Source organism: Ambystoma mexicanum, chromosome 12 (genome assembly GCF_040938575.1).
Source record: "Ambystoma mexicanum isolate Mex_15411 chromosome 12, UKY_AmexF1_1, whole genome shotgun sequence".
Taxonomy (NCBI): Eukaryota; Metazoa; Chordata; class Amphibia; order Caudata; family Ambystomatidae; genus Ambystoma; species Ambystoma mexicanum.
Genome location: NC_090936.1, coordinates 491,497,368 through 491,512,430, shown reverse-complemented (window position 1 = coordinate 491,512,430; position 15,063 = coordinate 491,497,368). Strand labels below are relative to the sequence as shown.

The 15,063-nt window shown below is 50.6% G+C and overlaps 1 protein-coding gene across 1 annotated transcript in view; it reads left to right on the top strand.

Moving 5' to 3' along the window:
* Nucleotides 1–15,063, top strand: part of NUP205 (nucleoporin 205) — a 1,887,652-nt gene that overhangs the window by 1,499,031 nt on the left and 373,558 nt on the right. The window contains exon 30 of the mRNA XM_069628771.1: nt 2,569–2,667. Coding sequence (XP_069484872.1) covers nt 2,569–2,667 — 99 coding nt within the window. The remainder of the gene's footprint in view (nt 1–2,568; nt 2,668–15,063) is intronic.

The following is a 15,063-nucleotide window of genomic DNA, read 5'->3' as shown; positions in this document are numbered from 1 at the left end:
TAAATAGGTAATCTATGAAAGCAACTGGATTGATACGATAGAAAAAATACATAGATATCCACTGTTTGCACAATTGAGTAATAAACATGAGAAGCAGAGATTCTTGGCCCCTTATTTTAAAAAAATCACCTTTTAAATTCTTATCCTCTTCTGTAATGAGATTTCGTTTTGAATTAATTTTAACTAGGGACATTTTAGTTATAAGAAAGGCTTTGCCCAGCAACTCAGTACATTGTCACTATTGTCTGGATGTGGGCAAAAGTGAGACACAAACACTTAATCCTATAATTCCCAGAGTTGAATTATCTTCACATAGCATATTTCAGTACATTTCTGTATAGAATTGACTCTGTTGATGGTCATTACTTTTGGAATTGGCTATTGAATGGTTCCTGTATTTCGCTGTCTATAACCTTAGTTTATTTATACAACTAAAGTTGCTGTAATCGAGGCATTGGATTGAGAGTTGAATTTTAAAGTTGAATTGCCATTACCCCACCTTTCTCACCCACACAAGAAGAATGTGATGCAACTCAGACTGCCTTCTTTAATAAAATCTCCAAAGCCAGGGATTCTATTTCAAACTCCCTGATTAATAAAAAGACTTGAGTTACCATGCCAATGGAGACACCAACCCTATTCACTAAAACTTTCATGTTTGCAGAAATCACTGTCAGTGACATGACTAAGGCACTCGCTTCAATGAAACCCACCACCTGCGCGGAGAACATTCTCCCACCTAAAATAATTGCGGACAACATCGACATCTTCGCACCGATGCTAACTAAAATCATCAATGCATCCTTTAGAGACCAGAAAGTACCTAACGACAGCGAAAGAGTCGCAGTGACACCGTTGGTCAAGAAACCCAACCTCGACCAAAGAGATCCCAATAATCTGAGACCCATTACTAACTGTAACTTTATACTAAAAATCATGGACAGGATTGCCACTAGACAACTCCAGGTGCATGTGGAATCAACAAACTCCCTCCACCCTCAACAATTAGGTTTTCGCCCTACTCATAGCACGGAGACGGCCATGCTTGACGTAAAGACCAAGATGCTCAGCATTGTAGACCAGGGAAAGACCGCTCTCCTCATCCTTCTTGATCTAAGCGCAGCGTTCGAATTGCTGGATCATAATTTACTCCAGACTGCTCTGAAGAAAACAGCCAACTGTTTGGATGAAGCCATCGGCTGGATAATGTCATTCTTAAAAAATAGGATATCCAGGGTTCACTGGGGTGGCAAGTTCTCCCTAGAAAAGGAAAGTATGTGGAGTCCCCCAAGGCGCTAGCATGTCACCATTACTATTTAACCTCTACCTGAGATACCTATTCCTTGTCCTTGATCATATTAACACATTTTTTACCAACTATGCCGATGACACGCAGCTGGTGTTTGAGCTTAGTGGAGATTATCAGAAAGACAGTGACCAGCTCACCATGATATACAACAACGTGTAACATTGGATGGATTCCAATTGGATGTGTCTTAACGGAGAAAAAAAACAGAGCTCATGATATTTGGCTCTCCTCCTGCCAGAGCTAACCTACCCACCTCTTATAAATCATTCCAAATCAAAGATACACACATACAGGTTCTGAGTAAGGTCAAAACCCTGGGCATGATGCTAGAAGCATCCTTGGGGGACAATGCGCAGGCACAATACATACAAAAAAAAAACCTGTCCCTACCTCCTCAGATTACTAAAATCCATCTGGTCATACATATCAGAGGACAACAGTGCCACCATTGCTAGAGCCATCATAATGTCTCGCCTTCACTATGGCAACACCTTGGTCTTGGGTGCCTCCAAAATGTGTGTACACAGTTACAAAGTTGTTCAGAACAATGCGGTAAGGATCGTTAAGCATTAAACCAGATCACAACACATCAGTGACTCCAGAAGGTAGCTACACTGGCTGAAAATCGAGGACAGGGTACACTTCAAGGCCTTAACAACTGTGCATAGATGCATCTATGGAAAAGCCCCGGCCTACTTAAAATGCAGGGTTCAATCATATGTACCCGGCAGAACATTAAGGTCATCCGACCTTGGCAAAATCGTAGTAGCACCACACAAACTCAAATGCGGCCTAGGCAGATCCGTCCCAATAATGGCAGCCGCCCTTTGGAACACTCCCCAACCACATTAGAATGGAAACCAACTATTTGCGATTCCGCAAACAGGTGAAAACCCTTATCTTCAAATAAATCCCCACTGGAAGCTCCTACCTAGTCCCTGCGTGAATATTCTCGGTCAGTCCTGTTCTGTATAGTCACTGTCCATTGTAGCATGTTCTTGTTTCTGCGCCCCGAGGCTTGTGAGCTACCGGCGCAATATAAATATTAAATAAAAAATAAAGGGTGATGTATTATGTCTTGCTATTCATTGTATGAATTGTCTTATGAAGTCATGTGACAAACAAGTTTTGTTTTTCTTTTGCAACCTGTGATTTAAACAAGATTGATCAATATTGTTTTTTTCCCTTTTTGTAAATGTTGCTGTACATTAACCAATACAATAATAATAATACCCCAAAAAAATAAATTTTCTGTTCAGGTGGTGGTTTCCAGCGAGTGAGAGCACACCTGTATGGAGCTCTACTCTATTACCTCCAGATTGCTCAAAAACCTGATGAGCCAGACACCCTTGAAGCAGGTATTGTCATATGTTTTTATTTCATATACCCAACAATAGTTGTGAATCTCCTGCTAACATATGTAGTGCTCTTCAAACGGGTTCTGTTTGTGATCAACATTTGCTCTAAAAGTTCCCTTCAGATTGTTTTCAACGTCTTGAAGATTCATGGCGTTTGCACAGTAATCTCAAGTGTGTGTATATATTCGGCCCCATCTTTTCCTGAAAGAAGTTTCTGAGCCGTCATGAATCTGGCCGAGTCCTCCTTCCAGACATTTTCCTGCATGAGCATTTTCTTGCTGCATTTCAGAAGCACCCACTCGCTTTCATGGTGGTTTTGCATTCTCTCATCCTCCCAGATATGAACACCTACATTCCTAGTCTCCCCTTTCTGATAACTGTAACATCCATGCCCACTCACTGGTATGCATGTGTCATGAATGGCTTCAATAATTCCCAGACTCCGAAAGATTGTTCAAGGGTTTTTATTTTCAAAAATGTCTTGAAAGGCTTCTCTGTCTCGACTTCCCACTTCACTTACCCAGGCTTCCCTAACCCCATGTTTGCCAACTAGCGATAGTTATCCCCTTCTTTTAAATAACGAGCTACAGTTGAGGGTGTATACGCAAAAAGCCACATCAACCTCCCTCTGGGGTTCTTTTAAGGGGTTCCTAAATGTATCTAAATGTGTATCTATTCATTGTACATTGTTTTTCCTTTTTAGGTACACTCCCCACATTTTTACAATAGAAAATCATCTGTCTGATGCTTGTTAATCTGCTTAGAATCACATGCTGTGCATATGGTCCGACATCAAGTGGTAACCGCAGAGTATTTAATCTTTTCTTTCGGGGACCGAAAGGGGACATCGGCATAGGCGTGTCTGTAAAACTATACCTATCGTGACGTGTTGTGTACCCAAAATCCCTCACGCGATGAAGTCCCTCAGATTGTTTTTTTTCCGCCAACAGAACTGGTCGCCCTATAGCAGAGCTCTTACATAAGAGACATTGTTTATCTTAAACTGACTTGTCAGTTATTCCCCCTTTAAGTCACTTCGGCAGGAACAACTTCAACGGACACTGTGGGGAATTTGTCTACGACAGTGGATTTCGGCACCTAAGATCCAGCGGCTGAAGCATCCACCTGGCCGGACCCTCTGGCCGGCCTTAACAGGGAGAGTGGGGTCGGGGTGGCCATATCTTCATTATGTCTTTCCCCCTCTTTACCCTCTCGGTCTGGTCGTCTATGTTTACACCTTTCGCTATGGAAAGGACTCCTTTTAGGTTCTGCCCTAAGTGTAGGGTCAGATAACCGTGGAAGGACGAGCACAGGACGTTCAACTCCTGTCTCCCCTTAGATCATGACTAGAAGCGGTGTGCGGCTTGTAAACTCCTTCGGCCTAAGACCATTAAGGAGCGCCACATACAGTGTGTCGCGGGCGGAACCCTCTTCCCCCACCGCCACACACACCAAAAGTGAAGGGGGCACCTCCGATGACCAAACATCTGTTGCGGTTGTGATAGACCTCGAGACGGACACTTCTAGGTCTGCCACGCCCCTCCCCGACCCTTCAAGACCTGACACTAATCTTGTTTCAGGGACAACACCCAGCGACCGGGGCGTACAAAGAACGCATTACACTAAACACACAACCCCTCCACCTATTTCGCAGGGTATGTCAAAAAAGGTGAAAGCGCCAGCAGCGGCGTCAAAAATTTCGGTGGATTCCTCCGATCGTTAGATCAACAGCCTTCCCCTCATCCACAGTAGCATTTTGCGACTGAGCATTCCAAGACAAACAAGGGTGCTACCCCTAAATCAGGTTTACACGTCGAATTGTGGAAATTCGATGCTCGGACGGTCCTGAAAGGCCCGGTAGGCCCAAAATCTACGACTAGGCCTCAAGGCGAAAAACCTACCGCTAGGCGGTAAATCCTACCGATAGACCTTCGGACCCACTAACTCACGCCAATTCGGCAGTGATTGAACACAGTATCGCAAGAATTACTTCGGCGGTTGGGCTGATGCCTATTCCATCAAAAAAAGGTGGGGCTGGCCGCGGACAAATCTATAGATATGCTATGGTGCCCCGATTCTCACGAGACCTACAAGGACAGTCAGGAGCCTCTTTCCAACACCCTGAGTGACACATTTTGGCGTCAAGGGGCGGAAGACGACATTTTTCCACCCGTAGGCTCTTCTAGTTCTAAGTGGACAAGGGAGAAATTTGAAGGGTGCATGGATCGTCTTGAAAAAATTATCAATTTCGAGGGGATTGGGTCCTCCGACGTATTCCATATCTATGACATGTAATCACCACAGCTGTGCTGCTTCGGAAACTTTTCCGGCGTCTGCGTCGATGACGTTGATGCGCCGACGTCTAGGACCTCCTCCGACGTCATCCGATGTGATAAGTAGGACGCACGACGCCCGTAGCCTCAGTTCCGTTTTTTCCGCGAACGTGTTGCTTCGTGTTTCTCGGTTCTAAGCCTCGACTCTTTGGAGTTCTGTTCTTTCTGGTTCTTCGAACCTGTTCGTTTGTGAATTTCCTTCGGCGATGTCTTCCACTTCGTCTTCAACCCCGCGTCCGGGCTTTAAGAAGTGCGGGGAGTGTGGGTCCAAGATGTCGGTGACTGACTCGCACGACGCCTGCCTCTGGTGCCTCGGGGAGGCCCACGACACGGATGACTGTATCGACTGCCAGTCGCTCACGTCCAAGGCCTTACGCGAGCGTAAGAAGAAATTGTCGGTAGGTCGGGTGTCCAAGCCCCGGAAATCGAAGTCGGCGGGGCTTTCGACGGATGATTCGAGGGGTGACTCTCCGCGTCTTCGTCGGAAGTCTCGTCGGTCTTCTTCTAGGAGTTGGTCTCGCCACTCCTCAGCCTCTTCGAGGCATTCTCGGAAGCGCCGACACCGGTCGCCTTCCAGGTCCTCTTCAGAGGACTCTGCCCGGCATGTCGGTTACCCCACCAGCCGTGCGACGCCGGAGGAATGGGCTTCCTTCGGGAAGAAGATGTTGGCGATTCTTGAGTCACAGGGTACGCAACCGTCCGCGCCCCCGAGTGGGGTCGGCCGTGAGAGGTCGAGAGCCACCGCTCGCAAGAGTGGTCGGCACGAGTCACGGGAGAGGTCCCGTTCGGACAAGGAGGCTCGTTTTCGCTGTACCCGTTCCAGGTCCCGGTCCTCGACGCGATCGAGACCGTGTGCACCTGTGATGTCTTCGAGGAAGACATCGACGTCTGAGGCGTCGAGGGCGTCGACAGGCTTTCTCGAGGCTCCGGCTCCGAGGAAGTCGTCGAAGCCGTCGACGGTCAGGTCGTCGAGGGACACGCTCGGGGCTCCGGCTTCGAGGGCTGTGTCGACGCCGCCGATACTGGAGGCGCTGCATCTGACGTCGACGCCGATTTCGTCGACGCCGATCCTCTCGGCGCCGTTGCCGGTTTTCTCGACGGCGGCGCCGATCCTCTCGGCGCCGTTGCCGGTTTTCTCGACAGCGGCGCCGATTCGCTCGACGCCATCGACGCCTTTCGTGTCGGAGGTGCCCCGTGTCTCGGGTGTACCCCCTAGGAAGGCTCTGGCTAAGAGCAGGCACTCTCGGGTGCCTTCTTTTCGCCACCTGGAATATATTTCAGAGGCGGATGAGGATTCTGATGGCCTGGTTCCTCGTCAGGTGCCAGATGACATTGTCTCGGGCCATAGTCAGTTTGACGATTTGAGGCAGTCTCTGCATGATGCCAGTGGACTGGACACCTCTCCGGAGGTGGAATTTTGTAGGCCTGAGCCTGGCTCCCATGCCGATTCCTCGTACCGGCGCCTTATGGCTAGGGTTTCTGAGTATCTGGGATGGTCTGCTCCCCCAGTGGAGTTTGTGCAGGATGACCTGACGGACATCCTGGATGTTGGTCCCCCAACTGACCCGGTACTGCCGTTCCATATGGCTTTACAGAGAAGGGTGGCGGTGGCTTGGACTGCTCCGGAGAGTCTCCCGGCGGTGGGCAAGTCCTTGTCGCGTAAATACCGTCCAGCCAGTAGCGACCCCTGCTACTTGACCAGGCACCCCACTCCAGAAAGTTTGGTGGTGCAGGCGGCCACGGCAAAGCAGGCGTCGTACCCTACCATCCCTCCTGATAGGGACGACGAGCGTTTTGATGGCTGGGCGAAGAAAGTGTTTTCTTCTGGTGGTATGGCGCTTCAGGCGGCCAACTCCATTTGTGCCTTGTCACGTTTCACGCACACTCTGTGGAACTGTGTTGCGTTAGCGGCTGAACATATTCCCGAAGGGGATGAACGGGATGGTTTCCTTGCTATGGTCCAGGATGGTAAGGATGCCATGTGTGAGTCCGTTCAGTCGGGTCTGGACTTGGCTGAATGCGTCAGTAGGTCCATGGCGGCGAGCACCGTGATACGCAGGTTTGCGTGGTTGCGGAAGTCGGGGTTTGCTCCTGATGTGCAGTCCCGGCTCGTCAACATGCCCTTTGACGGTGAACACCTTTTTGGCAGCAAGGCTGACGAGAGCCTTGAGAGGTTGCAGACCTCAAAAGCTGCAGCGAAGTCGTTGGGCGCTGCAGTTCGCCAACCTCCGCCTTTTCGTCCTAGGGGACAGCAGTGGAGGGGTGGTTCCTTTCGCTTTTACTCGTCCTTCAGTAAAGCGAGAGGGGCTGGCAGTCAAAGAGGCCAGCGCAGGGGTACCAGAGGTGGACGACAGGGTACCCGTGGTGCCAAGGCCGCTCGGGCAGTTGCCTCTTTGCCCTCAGGTAACGCCGCAGCCGCTCCTACTCAGTCATGAGGCCATGTCCCATGGTTCGCCGGTTGGGGGAAGGCTGACGCAGCATCTTGTAGAGTGGCAAGCCATTACTTCAGATGTGTGGGTTCTGGAGATCATAGCCCACGGCTACTGTCTTCCCTTTCGGCACAGGCCTCGCGACAATCCATCGGGGAACCTCTTTGAAGTGTCCGGATCCGCTCCTTGCGCAGGAAATTCAAGCCCTGCTGGAGAAAGGCGCTATAGAACTGGTGCCTGTAGCGGAGAGGAACAAGGGTTGGTATTCCCCTTATTTTTTGATTTCCAAGAAAGACGGGGGATTGAGACCCATCATGGACTTGCGCGGTTTGAACAAACTCCTCAGGAAGGACAAGTTCAAGATGGTTACTCTCTCTCAAGTCCTCCAGGCCCTTCAGCTTCAGGACTGGTTGGTGTCACTCGACCTCAAGGATGCTTACTTCCATGTGCCGATCCATCCCAAGCACAAGAAGTACCTGAGGTTCGCGGTTGGCGACTCGCACTTTCAGTTTCGGGTCCTGCCGTTCGGATTGACCTCCGCCCCGAGGGTTTTCACCAAGCTCATGGTGGTGGTGGCAGCGCATCTCAGGCAAGGGGGGATTCACGTCTACCCCTACCTGGACGATTGGTTGATCAGGGGGAGCTCTCCCGGGCAAGTCCTGGATCATCTGTCCGTCACCTGCCACTCCCTTCACAGGCTGGGCTTCTCCCTCAATTTAAAGAAGTCCCATTTGACGCCAACGCAGAGGCTCCAGTACATCGGAGCAGTGCTCGACACTTCCCTGGGGCAGTGTTTTCCTCCCCAGGTGAGGGCTCTTCACATTCAGCAGATGGTGCGCAAGTTTCAGCATGCCCAGACGCTCCCAGCATTCGAGTTCTTGAGGTTGCTCGGCCTCATGGCATCCTGCATTCTTCTGGTGCCAGAGGCTCGCCTGCGAATGAGATCTTTGCAGTGGGCACTCAAGATGCAATGGTCACAGTCCTCCGGCAGGATGTCGGACCCGATTCAGGTGCCGCCCTCGGTCGCCCGGGACCTTCTGTGGTGGGCCGTCGAAGGCAACTTGATGAAGGGGGCTCCATTTTGGCTTCCCTGGCCGGAGGTGACGATCGTGACGGATGCATCCCTCACGGGATGGGGAGCTCATGCCAACGGGCTGACAGTCAGCGGTCGTTGGTCTCCGTCGGAGTCCAGACTCCATATCAATCTGTTGGAGCTGAGGGCCGTCAGGCTAGCCCTGAAGGCTTTTCTGCCGACTGTGCGAGGAAAGAATGTCCTGATCCTGACGGACAACACAGTGGCCATGCACTACCTCAACAAAAAGGGGGGGGGGCAGGGTCACTTCCTCTGTGCAGGGAGGCGATGCAGCTCGAGTTCTGGGCCATCCAGCAGGAAGTTTCGATCTCGGCAGTTCATCTGGCCGGAGTCGAAAACGTGACGGCGGACGCTCTGAGCAGGCAGAGCACGATCTCTCATGAGTGGGAGTTGGCTCAGGAGATTCTCCTGGAGATCTCCGCCCTTTGGGGGACCCCTCAAGTGGATCTCTTCGCCTCCAGTGTCAACCGGAAGTGCGAAAGGTTTTGCTCGCGGGAATTTCCTCCAAAAGGAGCCTTAGGAGACGCGTTCGTGGTGGAGTGGTCGTTCCCGCTGCTGTACGCGTTTCCTCCAGTCCCCGTCATCCCGCAAGTGCTGCGGAGGTTACGGAAGTTCGGTTCCCGGATGATCCTCATTGCTCCGGCGTGGGCTCGGAGGACGTGGTACCCGGCCCTTCTCGACTTGTCCATCTGCCCTCCACGTCGTCTTCCCTACCGAGACGATCTGCTCTCACGGGAGGGGGGTCTGGTTCTCCATCCAGAGGTCAGATCCCTCAACCTTCACGCTTGGCTTCTGAAAGGTTGAGGTATAGGGATTGGGACCTCCCTGAAGACGTGTTGGAGGTGTTGCTTTCGGCCCGAAGGCCAGCAACTAAGTCTCTGTACCGTTGCCGTTGGCGTAAGTTCTGCGACTGGTGCAGAGTTCGGAATGTGGATCCTTTTGCATGTGACATCCCCATGGTTCTGTCCTTTTTGCTTTTTTTGGCCCACAGGGGCTTGCAAGTGGGTACCATTAAAGGTTACCTGGCGGCGCTGTCCATCTTTAAGCGCTCGTCTGATGAGTGTTCTTACTTTAAGATCCCTTTAATTTCACAGTTTCTCAAAGGGCTCACTAATGTGTTCCCTCCGTCACCTTTCCTGGTGCCCGGTTGGGATTTAAACCTTGTTCTTAGGTTTCTTATGGGTGCTCCGTTTGAGCCTTTGCATTCTTGCCCTTTGAGGCTGTTAACTCTGAAAACTGTGTTTTTAGTTGCGGTTACTTCCGCTCGCAGAGTGAGTGAGTTACAGGCACTTTCAGTTAAGCCGCCCTTCACTGTTTTCCACAAGGACAGGGTTGTCCTTCGAGTTCGTCGTCCTTTTCTTCCGAAGGTTGTGACGGAATTTCATTTGGCCCAGAAGGTTGTTCTTCCGGCATTCTATCCTCCTCCGCATCCTGGTAAGGAAGAGGAGAGGCTCCATAGGCTTGATCCTAGGAGAGCTTTAAGCTTTTATGTTTCCCGCATGTCCCGGGTCAGAGTGGACGATCGACTCTTTATTGGTTACGCTGGTAAGCGTTTGGGGCAAGCTGTGACGAAACAGACTTTGTCCCGCTGGATTATTTTGGCCATCTCGGAGTGTTACCGCTTGGCGGGTAAGGACCCACCGGCTGGCTTGCGGGCCCATTCTACCAGGGGTGTGGCTGCATCTACTGCGCTGCAGAGGGGTGTTCCTATTCGCAACATCTGTGATGCAGCCACCTGGGCTTCAGTACATACATTTGTACGGCATTATTCCCTCGATTCCATCAGAGGGCAGGACCTGGCCTTTGGCAAGGCGGTCCTTTGCTCTGCTATTTGATTGGCTATTGTAAATTTGTTTCTAAATTCTTTCCCTCCTCCTTGTTTTGGTACTGCTTTGGGAGTCTGTCATAGATATGGAATACGTCGGAGGACCCAATCCCCTCGAAGAACAAGTTACTTTCTTACCTGGTAACGTTCTTTCGATGGGATGGTCCGACGACGTATTCCATATCGCTCCCGCCCTGCCTTCCCCGCTGCAGAATTTCTTTTGCGATTGCAGCTTGCGTTCCGCAAGGCTTTGTGTCTGACTGGCAGTTGACTTATGTCACACGTTCTGGGGGAAAAAACTACAAATGAGGCTACGGGCGTCGTGCGTCCTATTTATCACATCGGATGACGTCGGACGTCGGAGGAGGTCCTAGACGTCGGCGCATCGACGTCATCGACGCAGGACGCAGACGCCGGAAAAGTTTCCGAAGCAGCACAGCTGTGGTGATTACATGTCATAGATATGGAATACATCGTCGGACCATCCCATCGAAAGAACGTTACCAGGTAAGAAAGTAACTTGTTCTTTTCTGAACATCCTTCCCCGAAAAGATCTCGTGGAGAACCTAATCTTAGATTGGCTTCACTTTTCCAAGAATATCAGTCCTCGGTCCCCGTCCATCATGAAGACATCATCCAGATGGATACTTATCAAGACATTTACAGTGAAGATGAAGAGCCTTCCTTCCTGCAGGGATACAATGAGGACCAGGCGGATGCCACAGACAATTGGGAAGAAACCCAGCAAGCGGGGACGGACCCATGGACGCTCCCCCAACAAGATCAGGACGCTGATGTTCTGTGCCTGGATTCTCCTCCGTCCGCCCCGGCTCTCCAGGCCTCGCCTGTAGACGACCAAATGGCCTTCAATGGCATGTTAAGGAAGGCAGCAGATTACTTCCAAATCACTACTCAAGAGGCGGTACCTGAGCAGGACTTTGTAGAAGACATTCTCAAGGAGAAACCCCCTTCTAGCCAGGCCATTCCCCTCCTTCATTCTGTTAAAAGAAGATTGGCCCCCTCCCTGGTATCGCCAGCTCAGACCCAGGCAGTGAACCAGAGTAGAAAAGTCCTTTCGGCCAGCTCCTTCGGACCCTTAATACATTAAAGGGCATGCCACCCCCGACTCCCTGGTAGTGATTACCACCCGGAAACGGGCAGGAGTACCCCTTGCTACAGGGGAGGCGCCTCTGGATAAAGAATAAGAGGGTGTATGCCTTAGGTACGCGGGTGACCTCGGCTGCTGCATATACCGCACGCATAGCGAATAACACTACGCTGCTGGCGAGTTATGCAGACGCTCAATGGAACCTAGTACAGGAAGGTCTCCAGGAGGTCCCAGAACCCGTCAGGTCCAGGATTCTCATCATTGTGACCGAAGGGAGGCAAGTAAACCAGAATGTAATAAAGAACACTTTGGACACTGCTGAGACAGCAGGCCGATCTCTGGCCCGTAACTCAGGTTTCAAGTCTGAGACACAGGCCGCTCTCATCAACAAAACCGTTGAAGAAAGTAACCTCTTCGGAAAGGCGGTCGATGAGGCCCTGGAAAGGCCAAAAAGGAGCATGAGAGTCTTAAGTCCCTGCAACAGATTACTCAAAAACCTTCTTCCCAAAGGGGAAACAATTCTGGTCGATCATTTCGAGGGCAGTCCTGTGCAAGTCAGAACAACTGTAGCACGGGAAATTTTTATGCTGGACAAACATCAGGAAGTCCCGCATACTACACACCAAGGGATCAGCGACGGGCAAAGCCAGAGGTAGAGGCCTCAATCCTAGAAGCGCCAGAGCCTCTGGTCAGAAATTACCATCAGATCTAGGTCACCTCCCATGTCACCCCGGTTGGGGGGCGCTTAACATCTTTCCTCACGCACGGCATGGGAGGGGATAACTTCAGACCAGTTGGTCATAACGACGGTCGCCCATGGGTACTGCTTGGAAATTGCCCGACCTCCACAATTCAGACCACGGCGCCTCTCACCGGACCATCTGGAGATCCTGAATCGGGAGGTGGAAGAGCTGCTGGGAAAGGACGCCATAGAAGCCGTCCATATTCTTCAGGTAAACAAGGGTATTTATTAGGTCTACTTCCTTCTACCCCAAAAGGACCCCTCCATGCGCCCTGTTCTAGACCTGCGCCCAACGAACAAGTTAACAAAACCTCAGAAATTTTGCATGGTAACGCTACAGGAGGTGATCCCACTGTTGAAACAGGGGGACTACATGGCAACATTGGACATGAAAGATGCATACTTTCATATTTCAATGTTGCCAGTGCAGAGGAAATATCTAAGGTTCATGATAGAGGACAGGCATTACCAATTCAAGGTGCTCCCCTTCGGCATCGCCTCGGTGCCAAGGGTGTTTACAAAAGTCCTGGCAGTAGTAGCAGCAGCACACCTGCGCAGACTATCCGTCCCGGTGTACCCTTACCTCGACGACTGGCTCATAACAGGGGACTCGTACGCCACATGTTTTTTGAACACCCAAAAGACCCATAGACCTTCAGTCAAGTAAAACAATTTCTGGGAGCTCTAATAAGGACGAAAGACAGCCTAGTCTTCCCCTCCAACGAGAGCGTTCAGAACATGCTTTTTCAGATCCCTCAATATGTAGCCAGTCGGGAGGTGACAGTGTGCAAAGCCATGCACTTGCTTGGAATGATAGCATCCTACATATACTTGGTTCCCCATGTGCGGCTGCACATGCGTCCCATGCAAAAGTGGCTCAACAGCCATTGATGTCAGGCCAGCGGACAATGGGAAGATCTTGTAGTTGTCTCGCCAGCCCTCGTTCTCTCTCTGCAGCAGTGGTCAAGGGAAAACCTTCACCACCCTTGCAGTGTTTGCCACTCTCACGACAGACGCATCTCTCACCGGGTGGGGGGGGCTCACCTGCTTCAGCAGACAGCGCATGGAGTGTGGTCCCCACAAGTAGTGTCCAACCATTCTTAACTTTAGCTTCCGTCACATCTAGATAGGATTATGAATGTTAGCATGTGCCACACTTAAATGAAACTGTGAATGATTACAAGTGCCACACTTGGATAGAATCGTTATCACTGGGCTGCCTCACATCTAGACAGAATATTGAAGATTAGCAAGGGCCACACTCGAATGGAATAGTGAAAGATAGCAAGCATCACACCTAGACACAATTTCAAGGACAGCAATAACAACTAACCAATCCACTAACAATTTCATCCCTCTGCATATACCTCTCAAACTCTAAACAGACACAACCATGAACCTACAACACAGCAATCTGCACAAACTTCACTACAGTGAAACAACAAAACAAACCACACATAGACTTGCACAACAGCACATGATGAATACTGGCCGTAAAACACCCCACGCCCAGCCAACGGACCCACCGGGCTGAGGCTGCCAACAGCACATCACGGCACTCTTGCACTTTTGCAGCCCACTAACTCACCCCCCCCCTTCTCCCTTTTTCAGAGCCGCCAGAGTGCCAGGGGACCATTTCGGTGGTGATAGTGCGCGGTACAAATATCCTTTAACATTAACATATACATTTACTGGAGCTATTCGCAGTGTTCAAGGCATGAAAGGCCTTTCAGATGCACCTACAAGGGAAAACAGTGCTGATTCTAACAGACGGCACTAGAGCCATGTATTACCTGAACAAACAGGGGGGCACTCGCTCTCCAGGGCTATCCAAGCTGTCCCAAAACATTTGGATATGGGCTCTCAAAAACAGGATGTTTCTGTTGTCCCAACATGTTCCAGGGCAACTGACAGAAGGGCTCAGAAGAGACTTCCCTCTGTCCATAGAATACGAATGGTGTCTGCACGAAGACTGTCAAACGTCTTCTCAGAATGCGGCTACCCAGAGATCGACCTGTTCGCAACTAAGGGGAACGCCCAATGCCAAGACTACGCTTCCAGGTACCCCCAGAACCGCTCCAAGGGGAACGGTCTCTGGATAACAATGGTCGGGGAAATGTGTCTACGCTTCCCCCCCCCACCCCACCCCGACTCCGCTTCTCAACAAGATAGTGCACAAGATGCACCAGGAACCAGTTACCATGATACTGGTGGCCCCCATGTGGGCCTGCCAACCCTGGTTCTCATCTAATGGAAATGTCCCTCTCCCTACCAGTGAAACTACCCTGCCTGTACAACATGTTGTCTCAGGACATGGGGAGGCCCTACACCCATGCCCACAAACTCTAAACTTAGCAGCCTGGCTGCTGAGGTCAGAGTTTGGACACCTACAGCTCCCTCAGAGGTACATGGACATACTCAGGGAAGCTAGAAAACCTAACAACCGTTATTGCTGTGCCAGCGAATGGAAACGTTTTGTCATCTGGTGTAATACCAAGGGCGTCAATCCCATCGATTGCTCACCCACACACATTGTGTTGTACTTAACCCATTTGTTGGACACAGAGTTGGTCTTCAATTCACTAAAGGTTCATCTGGCTGCTCTTTCAGCCTGCACCACATCACAACAAAAGGTGTTGTGGTGGAAGTTACCAGTGATTAAGGCCTTTATGGAAGGGGTTAAGAGGATTTATCCTCCCATTTCTCACCCAGCTCCTGGATGGGATCTAAATGTGGTTTTAACCAGGCTCATTGGATCTCCCTTTGAGCCATTGCATAAAGCGAGTCTAAAAGACCTTACTTATAAGAAGGCCTTCCTAGTGTCTATCACTTCTATCAGAAGGGTTAGCGAACTACAGGCCCTTTC